The sequence below is a fragment of the Phocoena phocoena genome, chromosome 7 (genome assembly GCF_963924675.1).
Source record: "Phocoena phocoena chromosome 7, mPhoPho1.1, whole genome shotgun sequence".
Lineage (NCBI taxonomy): Eukaryota > Metazoa > Chordata > Mammalia > Artiodactyla > Phocoenidae > Phocoena > Phocoena phocoena.
In genome coordinates, this window is record NC_089225.1 from 38,572,925 (window position 1) to 38,597,705 (window position 24,781).

The 24,781-nt window shown below is 34.9% G+C and overlaps 1 protein-coding gene across 1 annotated transcript in view; it reads left to right on the plus strand.

Moving 5' to 3' along the window:
* Positions 1-24,781, plus strand: part of GALNT13 (polypeptide N-acetylgalactosaminyltransferase 13) — a 554,418-nt gene that overhangs the window by 201,276 nt on the left and 328,361 nt on the right. The window contains exon 4 of the mRNA XM_065880130.1: positions 8,519-8,687. Within this exon, the coding sequence (XP_065736202.1) occupies positions 8,519-8,687 (169 nt within the window). The remainder of the gene's footprint in view (positions 1-8,518; positions 8,688-24,781) is intronic.

The window sequence follows — 24,781 nt, forward strand, 5'->3', positions numbered from 1 at the left end:
ATTTTCTGTGACTAATAGTAGCTAATTTCGAGCTTTATTGGACATCTTATGCAGTTTCATAAGTAAAATGTTACATTCAGAAATTATTTAAAAAATATGTACCTACTACCTCAATTAGATGTACAGTCAATGAATGCAGTGCTTTTTTTTTTTTTTTGGCTAAAGTGGGTATATTTTTGCGAACTTGATGAATCATATGTGTGATGATATATCAAATGCTGAGAGTTTATTATTGTGTATTTTAGGAATAATTTGTAGTGTTGGGTTATGTAAGGGGCTTCTTTAAAATGGCCATTGTTTTACTACGCTGTCTCCTTACAAAGGGCTTCCCAATGCATCTTGAAGCCAAAATTCAAGTTTTGTTTCAAAAAAAATATTTTTTTTTTTGGGCAGTGTAGGCAGAAGTTGGGGGATGGGGAGATTTCCTATTTAAAGCTGAGACTAAGGTTATTACTAGAGCCATTGCAAGCTGAGGACCTTTTCAATACTTTTAATGAGGAATCTCATTCTTAATGCAGAAGGAAATAATTTCATGTTTCAGCATTATTATATTACCTTAGTGAACATTTTAAAAGTTGGGTCCATTGTTTCTAGGAAATATTTATGACTGTAACAGGTGCCAAACAACCTCTTAATGTACAGAAGAATAGCAGTGGCTTTAATGGACGTAGATGGTTTTATAAGGACGATTGTGAAAGGAAAGTGAAAAAAATTTATACTAATATAGAAATTTGCTTTTTCATAAAAGAGGAACCAAGAACTTTGCTATCTGTCCTTACTTAAATAGTTTTCCTTATCTGTAAATTATAGTGAAGCTCCTGTGAGAACTTTCCTGCTAAAACAAACCATAATTCTTTATGATACTCTTCTACCTGCTTGTCATCTTAGGTACATTAAGTAGCTTTCCTTCTTTCAGGAACTCCACTCAACACTGATTCCTTCTTTTTCATTCCCCCAACATCCACTAACTTCACCTTCTGTATCTATCACTGTAAAAGCCATGTTATATCCATCATCACTGAAACCAGAGTTCTGGTTAATATGCAGCTGAAATCCCCTTATTAAGTACAGTTGAACTGATTTAAACAATACAGATGATGCTAAAGAAAGAATGTAAAAGTTCTTCTAATCTAAGAAACCACTGCAAGTCTCTGTTGGTGACATATGTTTATACATCATATAATTTTTTTTATAGAAATGGGCTTATTTTTTAGTATTGTTTCATGACCTCTTTTTTCACTTAAGTATAATATGAACATCTACATAATTAAATATTTTTCTATAGCATAATTTTAATTTATGTTTTCTGTATGTGGATATAACACAATTTATATTTAAAATGTAGTATATATAGTATTTAGTATAATACATATGTAGTATATACTATCTATATGGAGAGGGAGAAAATATACATTTATTTTCTTTCTTGCATGTAAAAACACATAATATTACTTTAATTATCTATGCCAGTAAAATTTGGGGCATATCCATATTTCCTTACAATATATTTTTATAAAAGATTTCTGAGTCATAATTTATAAGCTATGTTTCATTTTCTTTTATAGAATATTACAGGAATGTGTGATATGGGCATCTACTATAGTACATGTATGCATTGGCGTATAACTTCCATTTATATAACACTGTGAAGTTATTTAAATATTTTACAAAAGAAGAAATTATGGACAAGAAAGAAAAGTCCATTATTGTAAGGCTAATAGCTGCCAGTATTTAAGCAGCCATACTTTGTATTGAGTTATTATTGAGAACCATTTGTAACAGTTCCACAAGCTACTATTTTTATTAAAAATTACCATTGGGGTCTGAAATAGATTAATTGCATACTTCACGTTATTTAAATGGTTTCTTTAACTATCTGCTTAGGGTCTGATTTGTGATCTAATTAAAACCTCTTAAGACCATAGTCTTCACACATTTTAACTGTGTGCCACTATCTGTAGAAATTTTTCAGCTTGTATTAATGTATCTAAATTTATTATGCATACATATATTATTCTCAACCTAAATATTAAATACTAGTGAGGACTAATTTTTAATATAAAAAATAGGTATGAAGCAGAGATTTTACTTTTTTTTAAATACCACATGGATCATTTTATACATCTTTGAGGTGAGAAAAACCTCTACTTTAATTGCTCTGTTCCTCAGTCTCTGATAGAACTAGATTGTCTCAAAGTTTCCTTCTACTTTTTTGAACTTATTCACTGATTGAATGAATGGTGTCAGGCACTGAGCTGAGTCAAAGTTGAGGCAGAATACGTTGGTGAGTCTTCATAGGCGAAAGGGGAAAGAATAAAGTGCTCTAATAAAAATAACACTATCAGGTATAACAGATAGGTCTGCAGTCCCAATGGTTTAGCAAAATAAAGTGTTTTTGCTCTCATATAAATTATGCAGTGGGCATACCTGATCAGCTGGTGGCTGTCCTCCAAATGGTGATTCAGGCATCTATGTTACCGCCTCCTTGTGATGGCTTTGCCGTTTTCAACACGTGGCTTCCAAAGTTGCTAGAGCCAAGGAAAGAGCATGGAGAATTGCACATGGGTAATTGTTATTGGCCAGGCCCATAGCATTTCTATCCTCAGTTACAAAACCACACTTAAATGTAGGGGAGGCTGAGGAATGTTGTATATCTGTGTATCTAGGAGGAAGTAAAATGGGACAGTTCACTAGTTAGACTCTCTGGCATTACATGTAAACAGATAATGGTAATGGAGTATTATAAAAGGCATAATGGAATAAAGTAAAAGAGCTATAAAAACGGAGAAGAGAGAGTTTACCTTATCTGAAAGTTGAAATTGGTGAACAGGGATTATTTCAGTCATCAGACATAGGAGGAAATTCCTAGCCAGAGGAATATCAGAAGGAAAGTCAAAAAAGATGAGATAAACAATAATTATATTATAGCATGGTTAATCTGTAATTTCCTCATTAAATTTCTACCATATTTTCAAAACAAATTCTTAAACAAATTTTTAAAGATGTAGACTAAGGAAGAAAATTAATTGAATCATCGTTTATAATAGAGATTACAGAAACAACATAAATGTTCAAAGACAAAGAATTAGTTAAATAAGTCATGGTAGGACCATGTTATGCTATATTTTGCAGCCATTATAAGGTAGGTATGGATTCACATATTTATTTGGGTAGATTTTAACAATTGCTTTTTAAACGATAAAAGCAAGTATGTATCATAATGATAAATGAAGTGATAAAATTCAGCATGCATGAACGATCATATTTTAAATATATAAGTATGTTTCTGAATAAATTAAAGTTGACCATTCAAGCAGAAGTTTAACTGATTTTTCACTTTTTTTTCATCGTGGCTACCTACCTATCTCTTTCTCTCTGTCTCCCTTCCTTCCTTCCCCTTTCTCTCTTTATTCTTTCTTTTAAATGAGCATGTATTATTTTTATATATAATAAAAAGAATATATTTTTGATTTAAAAAATAAGTAAAAGACAGTTTTGGAAATTAGTGTTCCCTTGGTCCTGTGAATGATCTCTCACTTAGCTGGTGGAAAATGCTGCCTTATTAATATCTAACAAGGGGTACCACCCTACTGGGAAATAGTAGCTAATATCTGCTGGACTTGATCCCATTGGAGCTTGCTATTTGCAATATTCTTGCTGCATAAAAATCTAGTTACTGAAATGTAATGGGCAGAAACCAGAGCACCATATATGTCCATGTTAAAATTTTTAAAAAAGTATTATTGACAGATGTATCAGATTTATAAAAATGCAGTTTTTTTCAAAAGTGTAGCAAGTGAATTGCCATTTATTCCCACATTAAATAGAATGAATTTTGTTTGATATATATATATATTAAGCTCTGTATTATAATATTGATATTTGAAGTCTGTCATTGTTTCTAATAGAAATGGGCCAAAGTAAAGATATACGGAGTTCCTTTACTTTAACAAGAATTATTCTTTATAAACTCAGGGTCTGTAGATTTGCAAAAGAGCATGGCCCACGGAACACTGAGTGGAAGGCAAAATGGTTTGGATGGTGGGATGGAGATCCAAGGGCTAGTGTGATTTCCTCATCTTCTGACTCCACTGCAGACTTGTTTATGATTGACAAGGCAAACAGCATTGTCTTAGGGAAACTGATTATTAGCAATGAAGTATGAATATTCAAAGATGAGAGAGATTAAAAGTCAAGGTTTTAAATTTATTTCAATTGACGATTTGGAAGAGATGAAAATTAGAGAAGAGCTGCAGTATCATTGAAAAGAAAGATTTTAAAGGCAAATATACAGAAATTAACAGCTGAGTAGATCTGAGGATAGAAATATAATTTGAGGTAATTTTTTGGAAAGTATGGCAGATGGGATAACATTTAGATTTTGGTCTAGTGTCATGCTTTTACCAATATGCATCATATATTACTATGTTCTTTAACATAATAAAATCTTTACTTTAAAATGACCTAAATTTTATTTTACTCTAGTTTGTTTTTAAATATAAACTGTCTTATCTCTCTTTTTTCAAATAGACAGTGCTTATTGTTAATGGGATATTTCTGCAACTGAAAAAGTGTTCATAATGTACATAAGCCATAATGCAATTAATATGTAGTGTTCGTTTTGGTTGACTGATCAGTTGGTTTATTTACATTTTGGTGGCCATCATTTTATCAATGGGAATTCTATGATAAAAATAAATCTCATTTAATCTATGCAGTATGCACTATGTTAAAGAAAATGAAAGATATATGTTATATATATGTACATATATATAATGATTCTGCTTTTATATTTCAACAAGTTTTATAATGTCATATTGAGTCAAATTATCTATCATTTTAAATTACTTAACCATATAATTAGGAAGAAAATACCTTCCAGCGTAGTATATTAATTTATTTTTACAGTCCAAACCAGATTTGGAATTGGGACATTTCCATCCATATTTAAATCAATAGTCAAGGTATAATGTAGATTTAGTTGCCTTCTCCAATATAGTTGCCTATTAAGAGTGGAAAAGTAACACCAAAACTTCAATGACTTTTCTTTCTGTTTTTTTACTTTGGCTGTGGAGGAGCATGGTATCTTGTAGGTGTGTGGGTGGATTTTCTTTTTCTTTAAATTATGTAGAGGAGAGAAATAAACAGGTGAGAAAAAAATAAAAATTGCTATTTAAAGGTACTGGAGATCAGAGATAAACTACATACTAAACTTCACAATCTTTTCTGTTTCCTATTTATATTATTTGAATAATAAAAAAAAAAACCTGCTTCTTCTAGCAATATGTATTCTGCCAGGTAAGAGCCAGGAAAAGAAAAAGGCTGGTTCCACGTTATAATCACTTAGCATTTTTTCCTTGAGCAAGGTGAAAAATACCAATAGGTCTGCTCATGCATAAGAAAAAACATTTTGTAAAATGTCAAATATGCATTCATTAGAGGCTATTATAGAAAAGTATATTTAACTTTGGGGAGCAGACACTTAACCTGATACACATTAAGTTGTCATCTATTCTTCACTAAGAAGCTGAGAATAATTAAGGAGAATGATTATATGTGCTTGCAAACTAGTTCTAAGTATATGGATACTGTTTATGACAATTTTATTTTTGTTGATAAGACAACAAAATGAGATACTTACTCTACCATACCACTGACAAAACTATAATTTTCAAAATGCTAAGCAAAGGAAATGGTCACAGCTTTGAATATATTACAAAAAACAAAGTATCAAAAATCAAAAATTCTTTTTCCCAGAAAAAAATTAATCCTATATTTTCTGACATTAAGGTTACAGACCAGAATATGTAAAATATCTATCATCTACCTATCTATCTATCTCTACCAATCTAGATTGAAAATCTATTTCCTTCTAGATAGATATAGATACAGACACATATAAAAAATATCTATGGTCAGTGGGTAGTATTATATAGCTTGATTATGTCCTTTACTTCAGAATTAGAAGGACTCCTATGGAAACTATAAAAATTCTTTTTAACAGTTTCTATGGAATCAAAACTTAAAGAAATCCTAGAAATGAAAAGTACTTTAAGCCCTATCTAAGTCCAGCATCTCACCAGCAGCACAAATTCACCCAAAGCCAATGCCAACAATTCCATCTGATTTCAGGGACAATAGGCTTACTAACTCCTGAGGGAACATATTACTGTTAGAATTCTAATTCATAAATTGAACAAAACATGCTTTTTCATAAAATTCCTGCCATCATTTCTATTTTTGCTTCTTAAAGTGAATGAGAGTCTTCATAAGCTTTAAGATAACTTTTTTTAATAGTTTGAGGTTGAATACATATGTCTTTTTCATTTAAAAATTTCCCGGTTCTTACCATTTTTCTACATATAAGAGGATTTACAGGCTAATTACCTTCATGATACCCGTATCTGAAGTTCCCCAGAGATGCCTAAATCTCTTGTATAGTTTGACTCCTGCCATTCCAAACTCAGAATAACCTTTCACAGAAAATAATCTACTGGAAGACCCATTGTGTATTAGTACTGGTAATATCAGTTTTGATGTTTTATAATTATTGTCAAATCAGAGGAAAGTCTCCTTATTGTGTTCTACCCTAGTTTTGACCATATTCTTATATTATATTAGAATTTATATTCTATGAAATGCTGTAATTTATGGATTATTTTCACATGCTTTTTATCCTTTAATTTTGTATTGAAGTATAGTTGACTTACAAAATTGTGTTAGTTTCAGGTATCCAGCATAGTGATTCAACTTTTTTTTTTGCAGATTATATTCCATTTTAGGTTATTACAAGATATTGGGTATAATTCCCTGTGCTCTACAGTAAATCCTTGTTGCTTATCTATTTTATACATAGTAGTTTGTATCTGTTAATCTCATACCCCTAATTTGTCTCTCTCCCCCTCCCTTTCCCCTTTGGTAACCCTAAATTTGTAGGGTGAGTAGTAAACATAGTAAGTTTACTATGTCTATGAGTCTGTTTCTGTTTAGTATGTACACTCATTTGTATTATTTTTTAGATAGTAAACATAGTAAGTTTACTATGTCTATGAGTCTGTTTCTGTTTAGTATGTACACTCATTTGTATTATTTTTTAGATCCCACATATGAGTAATATCATATAGTATTCATCTTTTTCTGTCAGTCCTATTTCACTAAGCATACTATTCTCTAGGTCTATCCAGATTGCTGTAAATGGCAATATTTCATTCTTTTTTTATGGCTGAGTAATATTCTATACATATACATATATATATATGTGTGTGTGTGTGTATATATATATGCTTGCCACATCTTCTTAATCCAGTCATCTGTTGATGGGCACTTGGGTTGCTTCCATATCTTGGCTCTTATACATAGTGCTGCAATGAACATTGAGGTACAGCGCATGTATCTTTTCAAATTATTGTTTTAGTTTTTTCTGGATATATACCCAGGAGTGGAATTGCTGGATCATATGGTATTTCTAGTTTTAGCTTTTTAATATTCTTTAAATTTTAAATACATTTTAAAGTAATCTGGGTCCATATATTTGCCCTTTAAAGTATATGGAAATTAAACTCAGTAAGATTAATGTGTTAGGTGCTATAATACAGCAAAACATTGGAAGAGTCAAGACCAGAACTACGTTTCTTTTATGGTAACCTAATTTAATATCATGAAAAGTAAGTTAAGGGTACATTAGGGTTGACTGGAACCTTGTCTTATTACTATATATTAGCATACATACAGACATATGCATGCATGCATGTGCCTATACACACACACACATTGAACCATGTATTTTATAGCTAGAAGGGACATTTGTGTGGTGATAACTTGGAGGAAATGGCAAGAACATTAGCTTGTATAGAATCCTGAATGCTCTTAATAAAAACAATCAAGCCCAGAATATTGCTCTGAAATTCCAGTTATGGAACACATAGCCTCCAAATCCAACTTGACATTTAAAATTATATGTCACTGCTATGAAAGTTCTTTTCACTTATTTGAAAATGATTTGACAAAGAAATCAAATTCTGATGGGGATAAAGCATTGCCAACCTTGCTTGCTTTTATAAAGATATAATGGCAGTAGATATTTGAAATACCAAAATATTTAAGTGGATGTAAAAGTAAATTAATCTTGGTAAGTTTTTAAAATTTCTCTTTTATCATTTTGTACAACTTAGTCTGCCCAGAGCTCAACTTCATCCCTCTCTAATAAGTGTATTAAAAAACATGAAAGAGAAGTTTTAAGTTTTGGTGTTTTGTGTTGCTTAATTATTGTCTTAATGATTAGTCAGATCATATGATATGTGATAGACTTGAAGGACAACATGCAGCATTGAGTTAATGAATTAAAATAAGTTGTTTCTTTAGTGCATGGTTTGTAAGTGGCAATAGAGATTTGATGATTTTATGATTAAGCCAGTTTATAAGTGATACCCTTTAGAATCTAATCCAACACATGAGTTTATATTTTCAGTTCATTATCTGTATGTTTGTATGTATGTGTGTACCTGTGTGTGTCTTACAGCTGTTATTTCAAGAAACCAAGAAGGGCCAGGAGAAATGGGAAAGGCTGTGCTGATTCCTAAAGATGACCAGGAGAAAATGAAAGAACTGTTTAAAATCAATCAGTTTAACCTTATGGCCAGCGATTTGATTGCCCTTAACAGAAGTTTGCCGGATGTAAGATTAGAAGGGTGAGTTTACATTTGTTTTATAATCTTATATGTTAGCAATCCCCAAATTTCAGAATATCTCAGAACTTCAATTAACTCAGATTATTTGAAATCTAGAACTATATGGTTCTGAATACCTTTGCCATAGCAGGAATTAACTGTGCTATGATGAGAGATATGAACTGTCTTTCTCTGGCAGAGCAAAATATGTTACTTGCAAAGACATTGCAGAATACACCAACCTAACAGGTTTTTTCCTTCATGAGATGTCTTTTTGTTTTGCTTTGCTTTATCTTGCTAAAAATAGAGCAAACATGATCTTTGATAAATTATTTTCTGGCCTGTATAAAAAGCCTTATACTTTGCTTTGAAAAACTATACGCTTTGCTATTCCAGCATAAAAATAGCCAACTGCCTGTGTGATTCTCTGACCCTTTAAAATTATTTATTGTGGGCTCTTTAGCAATTTATGATGCTATTTATCGATATAATTAGAAAGCTCAGTTATCAGCCATGGAGGGAAATACTCACTTGGAAATAATAATACTGCATGAAAAATTATGTTGAAGAATTTAACACTTATGTGACTAACTGTAAGCCATGCTCTAGATAGTTGAACATATTTTAAATGGAGGTAATAAAAATCAAAATATTTAGTGGCAGTATAGTCATCCTTGTATATAGTCCTTATAAAGAAGACTCTTGGCACTTAGAAAAGATATGTCCTCAGTTTTTAGAAAATCTCCAAGTTTACAAATATCCTCCAGAACACACTTCTATTTAAAACAAACTTGTTCTTTTAGACATGTAATGGCCTATACATAGTTGATGCCTACAAAGTTTGCTACATATAATGGGTTATATTACATTAGTGCGATGGTGACATTAACATATTTACTAAACATGATTTTTTTTCCTTTCTGAATTACTTCAAATAAGATCAAAATAAATTAATCCAAGCCTTGTTGAGATGCTGGCCTGGGTTGTCAGAAGGTTCATTTGATAGCAAAGTAACTGGTTTTGTATACCCCTGTATGCTTTTGAAATGTCTCTCTCAACAAAACCACAAGTAACTACATATTATGGATATTTTTGGTTCCTAGCAAATAGCTTAAGCATCAAATTTAACATTTTTGCATTCCAGAGGCCTAAATAATTTTACAGGTAGTTCTGTCCTTATTTGTATGTGTGTGTTTGTATATGCGTAGATACATTTGAATTTTTAAAGATATATAGTGAGCATATTCTTCTAAGTAATTTTGAGCATTTCATATGCTGAGTTCATAATGTTATAATGTTGCATTTATTACCTTGTTTTATATACTATGTTGTGATAAAATGGGAAAATGTGATACTTATGTGTTCAGGAAAACCATGCACACACTATTTCAAATTTTTTAAAATCTTCATTTTCAACTATCAGAACATATAACATTAAATTTTATATCAGATCTGGTATAAAATTAAGGTAAGAACTATTTTAATACAGAGCTGTCACAAAAGTAAAAAAGAAGCAACATCATTATTGAGCTTCCATTTAAAATATTTGTGGCCAGTGGTATTACTTGTTTAAGAATTACTGAGTGTATTAAGTACTTGAAGATTTAAGTCTTAAACTATGGAACAATTCAACATTTAAAAAATGTAGGATTCAGGGCTTCCCTGGTGGTGCAGTGGTTGAGAGTCCGCCTGCCGATGCAGGCGACATGGGTTTGTGCCCCGGTCCGGGAAGATCCCACATGCCGCAGAGCGACTGGGCCCATGAGCCATGGCCGCTGAGCCTGCGCATCCGGAGCCTGTGCTCCGCAACGGGAGAGGCCACAACAGTGAGAGGCCCGCGTACCACAAAAAAAAAAAAAAAAAAAAAAAGTTAAAAAATGTAGGATTCAAATCTCAGTATAAAAACTATAAAAAAAATGCCATACCTACTGTAGATATTATTGCTTGAATTTTGAGATTTTGCAAATAATAGTAGTGAAATAAATCATTTCCTGTTTTATTTTTATGACATCACAGTGTATGCAATTAGAAAAAAAAAAGAAAGAAAGAAATACCATCTACAACTTCTAGACAAATCATAAAGTGTGTGTGAAGTTCACTGAGGACATTTGCAACTCATCTTGAATGACTCAATTGTGTGACTGCCTGGGAACAACTAATGTTGAGAAACATACCATGAATCAGATATCCAAACTTATTTAAAAGATGTAAAAAGCTGTTAATACTCATTTGATGTAGAACACTATATTTTTTCCAATTTTGGTATTACAGTTCAGTTTTTGGATAGTTACATCTCATGAGATGACACATAAAGCTAGCCTCAGTGATGACTGAAATATCAAGATGTAAAAAGGTGGGATTTATAAATAATTAGTTTAAAAAGATCTTATTTTAGTGAAAACTTGAGTTGATATTTATTTAGAAAGGGTCTGAGCTGCCCATACTGTGAACTTATTAAAATATCTCAGCATATTTTATGACTGCATTCAGAAAATTGTCCAAATAGTTTAATGTTGTGTTTGGCTTTAATATCAATCTACAAATATTTGAAGATGTGTTCAGAGTGTTGACCTGAAACAAATAGACTGCCAGATATTTCTCCAGCAAAAATGGGTTTATTTAGGATCAGCAGAGAATTGCAGTTCAGGGTCCGTGACCATGGCAAGGCACATGCAAGTGCCCACACAGCAAGGGAAGGAGAACTCTTTTACAGAGTGAAAAAGGAAGTTCGGAGGGCTGTTGTAAACAAAGAGTCCATGGCATTTCAATGGCTGAGTTCTTGCCAGGAAAGAAGTCTTTCTTTGTCCAGTTGGGCTCTGCTATTCTTGCAGGGTATGAGACTCCCCTTTCTGATGCCCAAGCTCTATTTTTACTTGAGGTTTCTGTTTATTAATTTTTTTACATATCCCTCTTTTGATCATGATCTTTCTCTAAAAGCATCACTGATCAAGAGTCAGGTTTTCAGGTATCAGTGGCTTTTTGTCCCTCAGTGTCAGGAAGGATCTTTCCTGGGTGGTGTCTCATGTCTGAAGGAAAGTGCTCAGATTGGAAACCTATTAAAGTCATATTCAGGTAACAAGGAGGGTTAGGAGGGAGAACTCTCAGGCATTATTATTTAAAGTCTCTATGTTGTCAAGATCATAGAAACTGGAGATCATCTGCTGTGTTCTATCATTATCAAAGGTTTAGCAACAAACTTCCAACAGGCCTGCTCTGGATATCTTGGAAACACTGTCTCATCAGATGTCCTCTCCTCCAATACTGGGAATTTTTTTTACTTTTAGGCCACCAAATTATGTGCAGGTCCAGTCAGTGCTTGGGGCTCTTTTTTAGGTATGTCATGGAAATCCAAGAGTCTATTCCTTGGGGTTTGGTGGCACGAGGGTTGCTTAACAGTAACCTGATAGTGACCTTTCCAGCAAGGTTGAAGAGAGTACTTCTGGAAGTGTCTTTTTCAATAGAAAAAATCTCAGGTTGCAAGGTATGATGCTTGAGGTCTCCATCTCGCAAGGGTGCACTGTGAACAGATTGCTCTTCGAAAACTCATAGTGGTTTTTAATAGAATGAATTAGGTCTTTGCAGTATTGGAGGGTCTTTCCTTTTAGCAGTTGTGGGTCACAAGAAGCAAGAGCCAAGTGCACTGGTGTTCTATCACTATCTCAAAGGGTGAGAGTTTATGAGTTCAAAAAGGGGTGAATCTGAGATTTAGAAGGACCAACCACAGTGCTTCTGGCCAAGCTATTCGGAGAGCCTCTACAAATTTTGCCAGTTGAGTCTTAATGATGCACTGAGTGTGTTCTTCTAAACCAGAGGATTGAGGCAACAATCCACACCAGTGACAGTGCTGTAAAACCATCCAAACAGCCAAGACTTGGCAAAGCACCTGGCCAATAAAATGGGTTACTCGAACACTATGAAACTCAAGAAGACTTCTTCCGGGAAGGAATAATCTTTCCCAGCTTTAGCCACAGAATAGGCAGTAAATGGTCTGCAAGGGAAGGTTTCAGTCCACGGTGAAGACATATAGACTGTGACTGAAACATATTTATATCCATTAGACAGAGGAAGTTGTATGAAATCCAGTTGCTAGACCTCAAATGGTCCATTTGGCAGTTTAAAATGTCTGGGAGCAGTAGGAACAGACTTCCCTGGGCCGTACTTTGGACAAGTGGGACAAGTGAGGTAGGCACTTTTTGTGGCCCTGTTAATGTTTCCCCACCAATAGTGATTCATGAAGGTTATCATTTTTGTCAGTAGACCGATGGTTTAATGCACGTATAGTAGTGAGGAGTGAGCATTTTAGAGTCTCGGGTAGGCCTGCATCGTTATTTGGTTCAAACCAGAGCTTTCTCTTTTTATCAAACCAACAATAATTGAATTTCCAATCTTGTTTTTCCTTTTCTGAGGCCAATTGTTGGACCTCTCTAGCCAGTTTTTCTAAATTATCATTTGGATAATTTGGAAATACCTTTTGGACCACGACAGAGGTTTGGATGCTGTTGGTCCCTTTAAGGACAGCATTCCTTGCAGAAATATCAGCAAGGTGATTTCCCTTAGCATCCAGAGATTTCAAGTTTAGAATATCCCGGAATCTTAATAATAGCTAAAATGGCAGGTAACATTATCGTGCACACTAATTCCTGAACATAAGGGCCATTTTCAATGTTATTTCCACTGGAAATAAGGATGTTGTGGAAATGTTGCTTCCGCAACATTCCAAAATCATGAGCTACTTCAAAAGCCTATCTGCTGTCAGTACAAACAGTTTTGTCCCTGGCTGAAGTTCAGGCCCATGTAAGAGTGTGTAATTCAGCCTGTGGAGCTGAAGTAGCCACAGATAAAGACGCTGCCTCAACAACATCAAAACAAATTATGACAGCATACTCAGAGCACTATTTGCCGTTGTCACCTTTAAAATAAGAACCATTGGTGAACCTTCAGAAGGCAACATTACCTAATGCAATTTCTGATGTATCATTATGAGGAGTCAGGAGGTGGTCCATCAGTGTTAAGCAGTCATGAGGAACTTTGTGGGTGATGGAGGGGAGAAGAGTAGCCAGGTTAAGGTTATTATAAAAGAAAAGAGTTATGTGAGGGGCAGTTAACAAAAGGACTTCATAGGGGGTAAGATGGCTGGCGGAGAAGTATTGAATGTGGTGAGAATTCAGGAGGGCTTCTAATGCATCGGGTACAAAAATAGTTAAAGGGAATTCCACAACAATTTTCTTGGTGGCTTTAACCAAAAAGGCAGTGGTTGATATGGCACTAAGGCAAGATGTGTTTCCCGGTGTCACAGGGTCTCGTTGCTGGCTATCATACCTATGAGTCGATGGTGGTCGCCATATTTTTGGGTGAGTACCCCAAGGGCATTCCTTTCCTTTTCATATACAAAAAGGAAAAAGGAATCTGATAATTGGGATGCCAAAGGACAGGTTCCTTCATCAAACTCTCCTTTAGGGCCTTGAAAGCTGTGTCTTCCAGTTCTTTCCATAAAACTGGATAAAATTGGGTTAGGGTTGTTATTGTTGAGTAAAACATGCAGAGGTTTGGTCATAAGAGAGAAATTTCAAATCCAATTTTGGCAAGAATCAAGTAGCCCAAGGAAACCTCACAGTTAGTGCTTACTTTTGGTTTTGGGGAAACTTAGGATACCATGAAGTCTCTGTGGATCTAGGCAGAGCCCTGTTTTTGATAGCATATGCCCTAAAGATCAAACCTGGGGGACTTCCCTGGTGGCACAGTGGTTAAGAATCTGCCTGCCAATGCAGGGGACATGGGTTCAAGCCCTGGTCTGGGAAGATCCCACATGCCATGGAGCAACTAAGCCCATGCACCACAACTACTGAGCCTGCTCTCTAGAGCCCACGAGCTGCTACTACTGAGTCTGCATGCCACAACTACTGAAGCTCGTGCACCTAGATCCTGTGCTCTGCAGCAAGGGAAGCCCACAGTGAGAAGCCCATGCACTCCAACGAAGAGTAGCCCCCACTTGCCGCAACTAAAGAAAGCTGGTGTGCAGCAACGAAGACCCAATGCAGCCAAAAATTTTAAAAAAGAAAATATCAAACCGGGGTTTGGCCAAACTGCAATTTTCCTTTGGTGACCTTATGTCCCTTTAAGGCTAAAGGCTTTAACAAGGGGATGCTGTCTTCCTGTGAGGGGACTTGAGAAGGAGAGTAAAGAAACAAATCATCCAGATATTGCAACAGAGTAGAACCTCTAGGGAACTTGATCCGGATTCGCCTTCAGGATTTGCAAGAAATAAGAAGGACTCTCAGTAAAACCTAAGGCATTACTGCCCAGGTGAATTGTTTTTTCTTCCCAAGTGCATGTAATTGCATAACTCAATTACATTAAAGAATTTACTTCCAGTGGGAATGGATGTTAGTAAGGTATGAGGGTTAGGAACAATAGGGTGTCCAGGGATAACAATGTTGTTTATTGCTCTGAGGTCCTGGACAAACCTCTACCCTCAGCCCTTAGGTTTCTCACCAGTAAAATGGCAGTGTTACAAGGGCTAGTACAAGGGATAATGAGTCCTTGATCCACATAATCTTCTGTTACGGACTATATGCCTTGAAGGGCTTCTTTACGTATAGGATATTGATTAATTCTGGGAAGAGGTTTTGAGGTATCTAATTGAATTTTGACTGGAGGTGCGCTGTGAATTTTGTCACATCAGTTGGAGATTTTGCCCATATGGAAAGCGGTAGTTGATTCAGTAGGGACAAGTGACCAGTGTTTTCAGAATCTGCTTTAGTACCATCAGAGTAGGAACAAATAAAAGATGTCAAAGGGCTATTTAATTCAGCTGGGGGTTACTTTGATGACTACTGTCAATTTCTAGAATTATTTCCCCTCTGGGAGAAATAAATTCTGGTGTGATGCTTCTCTAAGCCTCAGCTTAATAAGTGAATGGGGGCAGAGGAACTAAGGATAAAAGAGTGGTCATCTCTCAAAGGGCCTAAACAAAAGGGCATAGGTTCAGAGACAAGAACCTCTTGAGGTTCATTAGAAATCCCCATTATTTAAACTATTTTAGTACTCCGAGGGAGGGATTGCTTTATAGTAGTGGGGTTGAGCACTAGGCGTGTGGCTGTGGTGTCATTTAGGATGGGAAGAGATTCATCCCTAATCTGAAGAAATGTTTCTCCAAGTCAGTTAGGAGGGAGAACTGGGAAGAACCCCTGTAGATCCCCAGAACCCTGTCATTGAGAATAAGGACATTAGGAAAGCTGGTTAGAGGGCTGAAGGTGCCTGAAGTGCTTACATTTGTAATAGTCTCTTTTCCAATGTCCTGGCTCTTTGCATTAATAGCAGAAACTAGAGGGTTTTGGTCTTGTGTAGGAGCTTCCATTTGCTGGACTTGAAGATGAAAAATTTGGTGGCCTTCTCTGGAGGTGACTCATCTAGAGTAAGAGAGCTACTTTCCAGATTAAGTAACTGTGGAGTGGACATAGTTTCCCATTCCATCTGGGTCCTTTTTATTAGGAGGAAGAGGTCCCAGTTCAGCCCATTAATAAACTAGAGTTAAGAGCTACTTGGATGGAATCAACATCTGAAGGAAGACCAGAATTTTCTTTAAAAACAATCTGAATTCAATAATAAAAAACCATGAACAGGTTCAACATATTTTTATGTGCAAGCCTGAATTCTTTTCTCATCAACAGGCTTTGGAAAAACTCTAGGAATTGCTCAATGACGTCATCTAGCAATTGCCTGAGACTGATCATGTGATAAGTTAGTGGGCTGTTCTCCTGGTTATAATTCTAGTGACCTTGCAGAACTTTCCCAATTAGTGGTTTTCATCCAATACTAGACCTGACCTTAATTTGACAAGGATATGATCTAGCTGTTATAAGTCAGAGAAACCAGGGTGATAAGTTTGAATGACTATAATAAATTTCTCCACCATCCGAGAGAATCTTTGGTTACTTTGGGAAGATCTTTGACTATGGCTCCTAGTTCATCTTTAGTCAAGGGAAGATAAGAACCTAAGGGCCTCTGGAAACTAAGAAAGCTTAATTTTAAAGGTACATGTTCTGACAACTTTAAGAGGAAAAGGGAGTGGGGAGAGTTTCAGAGATAAGGGAAAGATTGGCCAGAAAATTAAGTATGGGGGAATTGAGGGTATATTGGAGGCAGCGTAGAATGGATGGAGGAAGATGACACCAAAGGTGGAGTCTGGACTGAGGAGAAGAGCAATAGAGACAAGATGGGACTAGAAGCAGAGCCTAAGACAAAGAAGCCAAGGAAGGAGAGCCTGGGGCTTTGGGAGCCATTGTTTCTCTCTTTAATCATTTGTTTGCCTTAGTTAATCTTAAAATCATATTTTGCAGAGAGGCAACTTTAGATACCTGATAACATTGGGAAGCCTCAAAATACCAATTGAAATAAGTGTTCCAGTCAGTTTTGGAAATTTTTGAAGCAGTTCAGGTTTAAGGAAATTAAGTTTAGGGATTTCAGAAGTTCCCCATCATGGCCATTGAGACTCTAAATTGCCTTTGGTCAAGTCAGTCCATTTATTTAGAAATTGTGCATGGGGAAGGACCTTGGTTTTAAAAATAAAATTAGCCAGAGTCCCTGTAGGGAAGGCACCCTCAAAAAAAGCTAGATAACTGGGATCCCATTTCCTAGAGGTTTTTCCTTTAGAGCAAAGAAAATTTTCAAACAGTTTAAACAGTTTGTAGAACAAATGGCTTAATTTAAAAGCTTGCAAGCCAGTCCTAGCCAGTCCTTAGAAAACATTGGTCCTGGAGGAGCCGGGCTGAAGGCTTTTTTTGTTTTTTAGGCAGTCTTCAGAGGACAGCCCTTCTAAAGGAAGAGGCCAAAAGTTGAAAAACCAGAACAGTTTCATCTGAAGTGGCCCCTTCCTGAAAGAATTGAGCCAAAGGCATTTTTAGACAGGTTCAGTTGAAACAGTCTGATCTCAAGATCACACCAAAGTGCCAAAGGAGTAGTTACACACAGAACAAAACCTTAAGCAGAAAGACAAAGCCTTTAAATAGATCCTGAATAAAGCCTGCAGGGCTTCAAACACAAGAGGATGTGAGCTTGAATCCAGGAAAAACTTCAAATTCCAGTGCTGGTGAGAAATGCAGTGAGAAACAATGGGCTCAACTGTGGGTACCACCCCTGTTTGTTCCCCAGCCCTGGAGCCATAGAGAGTCTCCTCTGGTCCCTGAAAGAGCCACCAAAATTTTGACCTGAAGCAAATAGACTGCCATCTCCAACAAAGATGCACTTATTCAGATCAGCAGAGAATTGCAATTCAGGGTCTACAAACATGGCAAACCACAGGCAAGTCCCTGCACAGCAAGGAAAGGGAGACACTATTATAGAGAGGAAAAGGAAGTTGGGAGGGTGGGGAAAAAAAGTCCATGGCTTTTCATTGGCTGAGTTGTTGCTGGGAAAGAAGGGGAGTCTCTCTTCTTCCTGTTGGTCTCCACTGTCAATGCGGGGCATGAGAGCTCCTCCTTCTGATATCCTGATCCTGTTTAATTGAGGTTTGTCTTTATTAATTGTTTTACAAGAGGAATAAATCTAAGTAAATATCCCATGTTTTCAAAGAGAAGAAACTAAATAAAAAATGTTTTTCCATGGAGGCAATTGTGATGAAACATCAGGACAAATTGGAGTTAAGTTCTAGAATGTCCATCCCTAGGGGTGTTTAAATTTTTATATTAATTTGCTTCTTAATATATTTATTAAATTTTATATTACACTTATATATTATCTTTAATTATTTGAGGGACATAAAATGATATTATCACAAATAATCATGGTACTTGGATATTTTAAGTACAGTCAAGGCTGAAGCACTTACCAAATTTCTTACTTTTTTGAAGGCCCTCAGTTTCTGGGATTCTTGTGGTTATATCTATATAAATATAAATAAAATTCCTGACAGATATAACCAATCCTCTCTCCCCTTTGCCCATCCTCCATAAATTAAAAAAAAAAAATAGTACGATGTCATAAAATTCTACTCAGAACATTGCGAAAAATGACTAGCAACTTGTGTCGATGGATCAGCATTAGGGATTAGGTAGCATGTTTCTCATCTATTATGGGTCTAATATTTTGTAAACTGATATAGTTTGAATTTAAGAAACTGGGCCTAAATATTTCTGTTTAAGAAAGCAAGTAAATAAGTGTCATTTTGTTTGGTTTTCAATGTAAGAGTTTTCAAGTAATATTTAAATAAGAGAGAGAGAATATATTACCAAACTAAAGAAACCCATTAAGTGATATTAAACACATTATTTTAGCACCTAATATGCTGGTATGTGCCAAATACTGTTCTGTGTGCTGGGGATATAGCAGTAAATAAAACTAGTATTAAGTCTCTGCTTCATGGAATTTAGAACAAATAAAAGAATGAAGAATGGTAAGTGATAGAGAATAGAGCAGTAAGGGGAAGCCTCTTTAAGAAACTCTCATTTGAGTAACCTGAGTAGACCTTAAGCAACAAATTTGTTATAATTTCCTTTTACTGATACACAGAGCTGTTACATATTTACTGGGATCCTGAAACAGACAATGCTAGAAATATAGCAGACCTATGCATATATAAAACTCTGTAAAGACACAAAAGCAGTGGAACAAATGTTAAGCAAATGCATAGATGTATGTTTGTTTGTGCATGTGTGTGTATTTGTATCATTTTTTGAAAAGAGTGTTTGAGCTATATTTCCATGAAATCCAGCAAAAATCACAATTTGGTTTGCAAAAGCTGTCTGTAGCCAATGTTATCCCATGCCTCGGCTTTTCTGAAGCAGAGAAAACAATGTGACAATGATTATAATCAATGACATACATGACTCTATTCCATTATATGCAAAACAAATAGGTGGAACAAAAAGCCTACAGTGGAGAAATTTTTTAAATAATTAGGGGGAAAATCTCTAGGTGTGGAGCCAAAACACATAGATTTAAGATCTGGCTCTGTGGCTTCCTACTGAATCTTGGGTAAGCCATTAATTTTCTAAGCCCCAGTTTGCTTTACTGATGAAACCAAGTAATCAGTTAGTTAACCAACCAATCCCTGTCATTTACCTAATATAGGTTTAGCCTTGAGAACAAGAAAATGGATATAATAGCCCCTGACTGTGAAGAGTAAAAAGAATATATTTACATAAACAACAAATTATAGTATCGTATGAACACACCAAAAATGATGAAGGATAGAATTGTGCTGAGTTCCTAGTGAAATTTTTAGATTCATTATCATTATTATTCTGTGGAATTCTTTTATGTCCTAGCCTTCTTTTTTTGGACTAAGCAAGGAAACTTTTTAAGCAATTGGCTTCTCCCTTTACTCTGCCATTCTTTTTGAATAAGAAATTAACAGTAATTATTGAGTGAATATTTATAAAATAGCTGTGGCCAATTAAAACAAAATGTTAAGGTTTTTTAGCATTTACTTGTATTCAGACGTTTAATAGCACTTCAAATTCTGGTATTGAGTTGTTTGAAGGTTATAATGCAGCTGGCATTTAAATATATTTCATCAGGGAAAAAAATGAGGAAATTGGAAATTTATTTCAGCTATTTATATCCTAGACAAATAACTGCTTCTTACTTATGCACACTTGCAAGCTGATAAAGAGAAAAAGACTCTAGCGGTCTTGCGATATTAGTGGAAAGGAGCTGTAGCATACAAATTCTGAATAAGATGCTCTCAAAGGACAAAGACCTTATTTACTACGTCAGAAATAAGCCATAGTATATATTTTTTCTGTGCTCAATCTCATAAGTATACCTTTATATGGATTGTCTTTCCTATGAATTAAAATACCATAAATGTAGCATTGATTGCACAAGGAGATATAGAAAATGAGACTATTAATTGGATTTCTGAACTCTGTTCCACATCTTTTCTTTATAATTTGAGAATTACTACAACTTTCATATGCTGGCAAAAATTTTGCCTCTGAAGATAATAATAATTTCTATAATACTTTGATTTATGTAATGTGCTCATGTGTAAAATTAATTTCACTTCCCCAATTAGAAGTGGTATGTAAGAATCTCTGTCTCTGTGTGTTTGTGTATGCACATAAATATATACATTTATATATATTTATTTGAAGAAGATAGAGATGATAGGTATTATTATTATGTTTGAAATAATAATACTGTTTCACTGTAACTTTCCTTTCAAATAAGAAAGTTGATTACAACGTGTCTAGGTATGTTTTCAGGGATACATTTGTGTACCACTGTAGGCAGAAAGCATGCTGCATAACTCCATTTACACCTGAACTACCTCTCAACAATCTATTTAATTTTCTAACAACTATTACTTTGACTTTTTAAAAATTATAATAAGCTATACAAAACAAAATTTACCATCTTAACTATTTTTAAATATATAGTTCAGTAGTGTTAATTATGAAAGGGATCAGAATATGCCATCTTTAAATATACCACTTTGGCATGAAGATTATTTTGACTAAAGGCAATTTAGAAAAAACAGGCACAGGAAAAGCTGTCCTCCCACCCTCGTCGGCCTAAAAGCAAGGCAAGTTTCTCTTGTGAAGATGCCCCTGTCTCTTGAACAAGAAAAGGAACAATAACCTTTATCACTGGTGATGGACATGGCACTGAGATGACTCTGCATAAACTCAACCTTACTAAATAACCCTTATCTTCTGTTAGTTTCCGCCATATATTTGCCTTCCCACATTTTACCACCCCTAAATCCCAAATACCTTTTCCTTTGTCTTTTCCATGATTCATCACCATTTGTTAAAATGACATCTAAGACTCCCGACCCCAGCCGACTTTAACCACTTCTTTTCGGTCTTCCTCTATTTTCTAAAAGACCTCCATATACATAAAAACCAAAACATTAACATCAAAATAAAATTTATATGCATTTTCTCCTGTTACTCTTTCTTTTGTCAGTTTAATTGGCTGGCCCCTGGTACTAACCCCAGGTGAATAACCCAAAGTGTTTTCACTACCCTACAAGTATATGCACACTGTTGTGGGACCAGTCTCCAGAACTCTTTATCTTGCAGAACTGAAACTGTATACCTATTAAACAACAACTCCATATTCTCCACTATCCCCACACCCTGGCAACCACCATTTTAATCTCTGTCTGTATGAATTTGGATATTCTTGGTAACTCATATAATTGGAATCATACAGCATTTGTCTTTTTATGAATAACTTATTTCACTTAGCATAACGTCCTCAAGGTTCATCCACGTTGCAGCATGTGTCAGAAATTCCTAACTTTTTAAGGTGAATAATATTCCGTTATATGTATATACCACTTTTGTTTATCCATTAATCTGTCAGTGGACACTTGGTTTCCTTCCACCTTTTGCCTACTGTGAATATCCTACTATGAACATAGCTGTATAAATATCTCTTTAAGATCCTATTTTCCGTTCTTTCGAGAAATGGAATTGCTGGATCATATGCTAATTCTATGTTCTGAGGAAGCACCATACTGTTTCCTGTAGCAGCTGTACCATTTTATTTTATTTTATTTTTTGACATGAAATAAGTCTATGACTTATTTTTTTTTAAGTTTTTTATTTGATGTGGACCATTTTTCAAGTCTTTATTGAATTTGTTACAATATTCCTTCTGTTTTCTTTAATGTTTTGGGTTTTTGGCCGCAAGGCATGTGGGATCTTAGTTCCCCCACCAGGGATCAAACCTGTACCCCCCCCCCCCCATTGGAAGGAGAAGTCTTAACCACTGGACCACCAGGGAAGTTCCTATGGCTTATTTTTAAATGAGAAAAACAAATTACAGGGCAGTTAAAAAACAACTGAGAAAAGTAAAATTATTGATCACTTTTAGCTTAGAAACGAGGCCTTGCCTCATCACCACTGTAATACTTGTTAAATGACCACCTCCAGCTGAACCTATATACTGACATTTTTTGTTACAATGAAACAAACATTTCATTATAGATATGTGGAAAAAGTTCTCCAGAAGTAGCTGAAATAGCTTGGTTGTGAGAGCCTTAGACTGAAGATCTAAAGGCCCCTGGTTTGATCCTGGGTTTTGGCAATGGTTTTATTATTTTTATTTATTTATTTTTTATTGAAACATAGTCGAGTTACAATATCATATTAGTTTCAGTTGTACAGCATAGTGATTCAGTATTTTTACAGATTATACACCATTGAAAGTTATTACAAGATAATGGCTATAATTCCCTGTGCCTTGTTTCTTTCCCTGTGCCTTGTTTCTTATCTATTTTATACATAGTAGTTTGTATCTCTTTATCTCATACCCCTAATGTGCCCCTCTTTCCTCTCCCCACTAGTAACAACTAGTTTGTTTCTATATCTGTGAGTCTATTTCTATTTTGCTATATATGTTTATTTCTATCATTTTTTAGATTCCCCATATAGGTGATATCATACAGTATTTATCTTTCTCTGACTTATTTCACTAAGTGTAATATTCTCTAGGTCCATTCGTATTGCTGCAAATGGCAGAATTTCATTCTTTTTTATATCGGGTTTTTTATATTTATATTGTTTCTGTATTATGGCTATTGTAAATAGTATTGGTATGAACATTGGGGTGCATGTATCTTTTCAAATTTGTGTTTTTACTTTTTCCAGCTATATGTCCAGGAGTGGAATTATGGTAGCTCTAGTTTTAATTTTCTGAGGAACCGCCATACTGTTTTTGATAGTGACTGCACCAATTAACATTCCCACCAACCATGTTCAAGGTTTTCCTTTTCCCCACACCCTTTCCAACGTTTGTTATTTGTCAATTTTTTGATGATAGTCATTCTGACAAATGTGAGGCGATACCTCATTGTTGTTTTGATTAGCGTTTCACTAATGATTAGTGATGTTGAGCATCTTTTCATGTGCCTGTCAGCCTTCTGCATGTCTTCTATGGAAGAACGTCTATTCGAGTTTTCTGACCGTTTTTGATTGGATTGTTTGGGTTTTTTTATATTAAGTTGTATGAGCTGTTTATATATTTTGGATATTAACATTACAAATATTTTCTCCCATTCAGTGGGTTGTCTTTTCATTTTGTCAACAGTTTCCTTTGCTGTGCAAAAGCTTTTAAGTTTAATTAGGTCCCATTTGTTTATTTTTGTTTTATCTCCTTTGCTTAGGAGACAGAATACTACAATTTATGCCTAAGAGTGCTCTGTTAATATTCTCTTCTAGGAGTTTCATGGTTTCAGGTCTTACATTTAGGTCTTTAATCCATTTTTAGTTTATTTTTGCATATGGTGTTTGGAAATCTTCTAATCTCACTGTTTTATATGTGGCTGTCCAGTTTTCCCAGCCAGAAAAGACAGAAGAGACTGTCTTTTCTTCATTGTATATTCTAGCCTCCTTTGCCACAGATTAATTGCCAAAAGGTGTGTGCGTTTATTTCTGGGATCTCTGTTCTGTTCCATTGATCTATGTGTCTGTTTCTATGCCAGTACTATGCTGTTTTGAATCCTGTAGCTTTGTAGTATAGATTGAAGTGAAGGAGTGTGATACCTCCAGCTTTGTTCCTTTTTCTCAAGATTGCTTTGGCAATTCAGAGTCTTTTTTGGTTCCATATGAATTTTAGGATTATTTGTTCTAATTCTGTGAAAAATTTCATGGATGTTTTGATAGGGATTTCTGTAGATTACTTTGTGTACTGTGGCCATTTTAACAGTAGTAATTCTTCTAATCCAAGAGCATGGGACATCCTTTTATTTCTTTGTATCATCTTCAATTTCCTTCATCAATATTTTATAGTTTTCAGAGTATAGGTCTTTCACCTCCTTGGTTAAGTTTATTCCTAGGTATTTTATTATTTTTGATGTGATTTTAAATGGGATTGTTTTTTTACTTTCTCTTTCTAATAGTTTATTATTGGTGTATAGAAAAGCAACAGATTTCTGTATATTAATCTTGTATCCTACAACTTTGCTGAATTCATTTATTCTAATAGTCCTCAGATGGAGACTTTAGGGTTTTCTATGTAAAATATCATGTCTTCTGCAAATAATGACAGTTTTAGTTCTTCCCTTCTAATTTGTATGCCTTTTATTTCTTTTTCTTGTCTGATTGCTGTGGCTAGGACTTTCAATACTATGTTAAACAGAAGTGGCAAGAGTGGGCATCCTT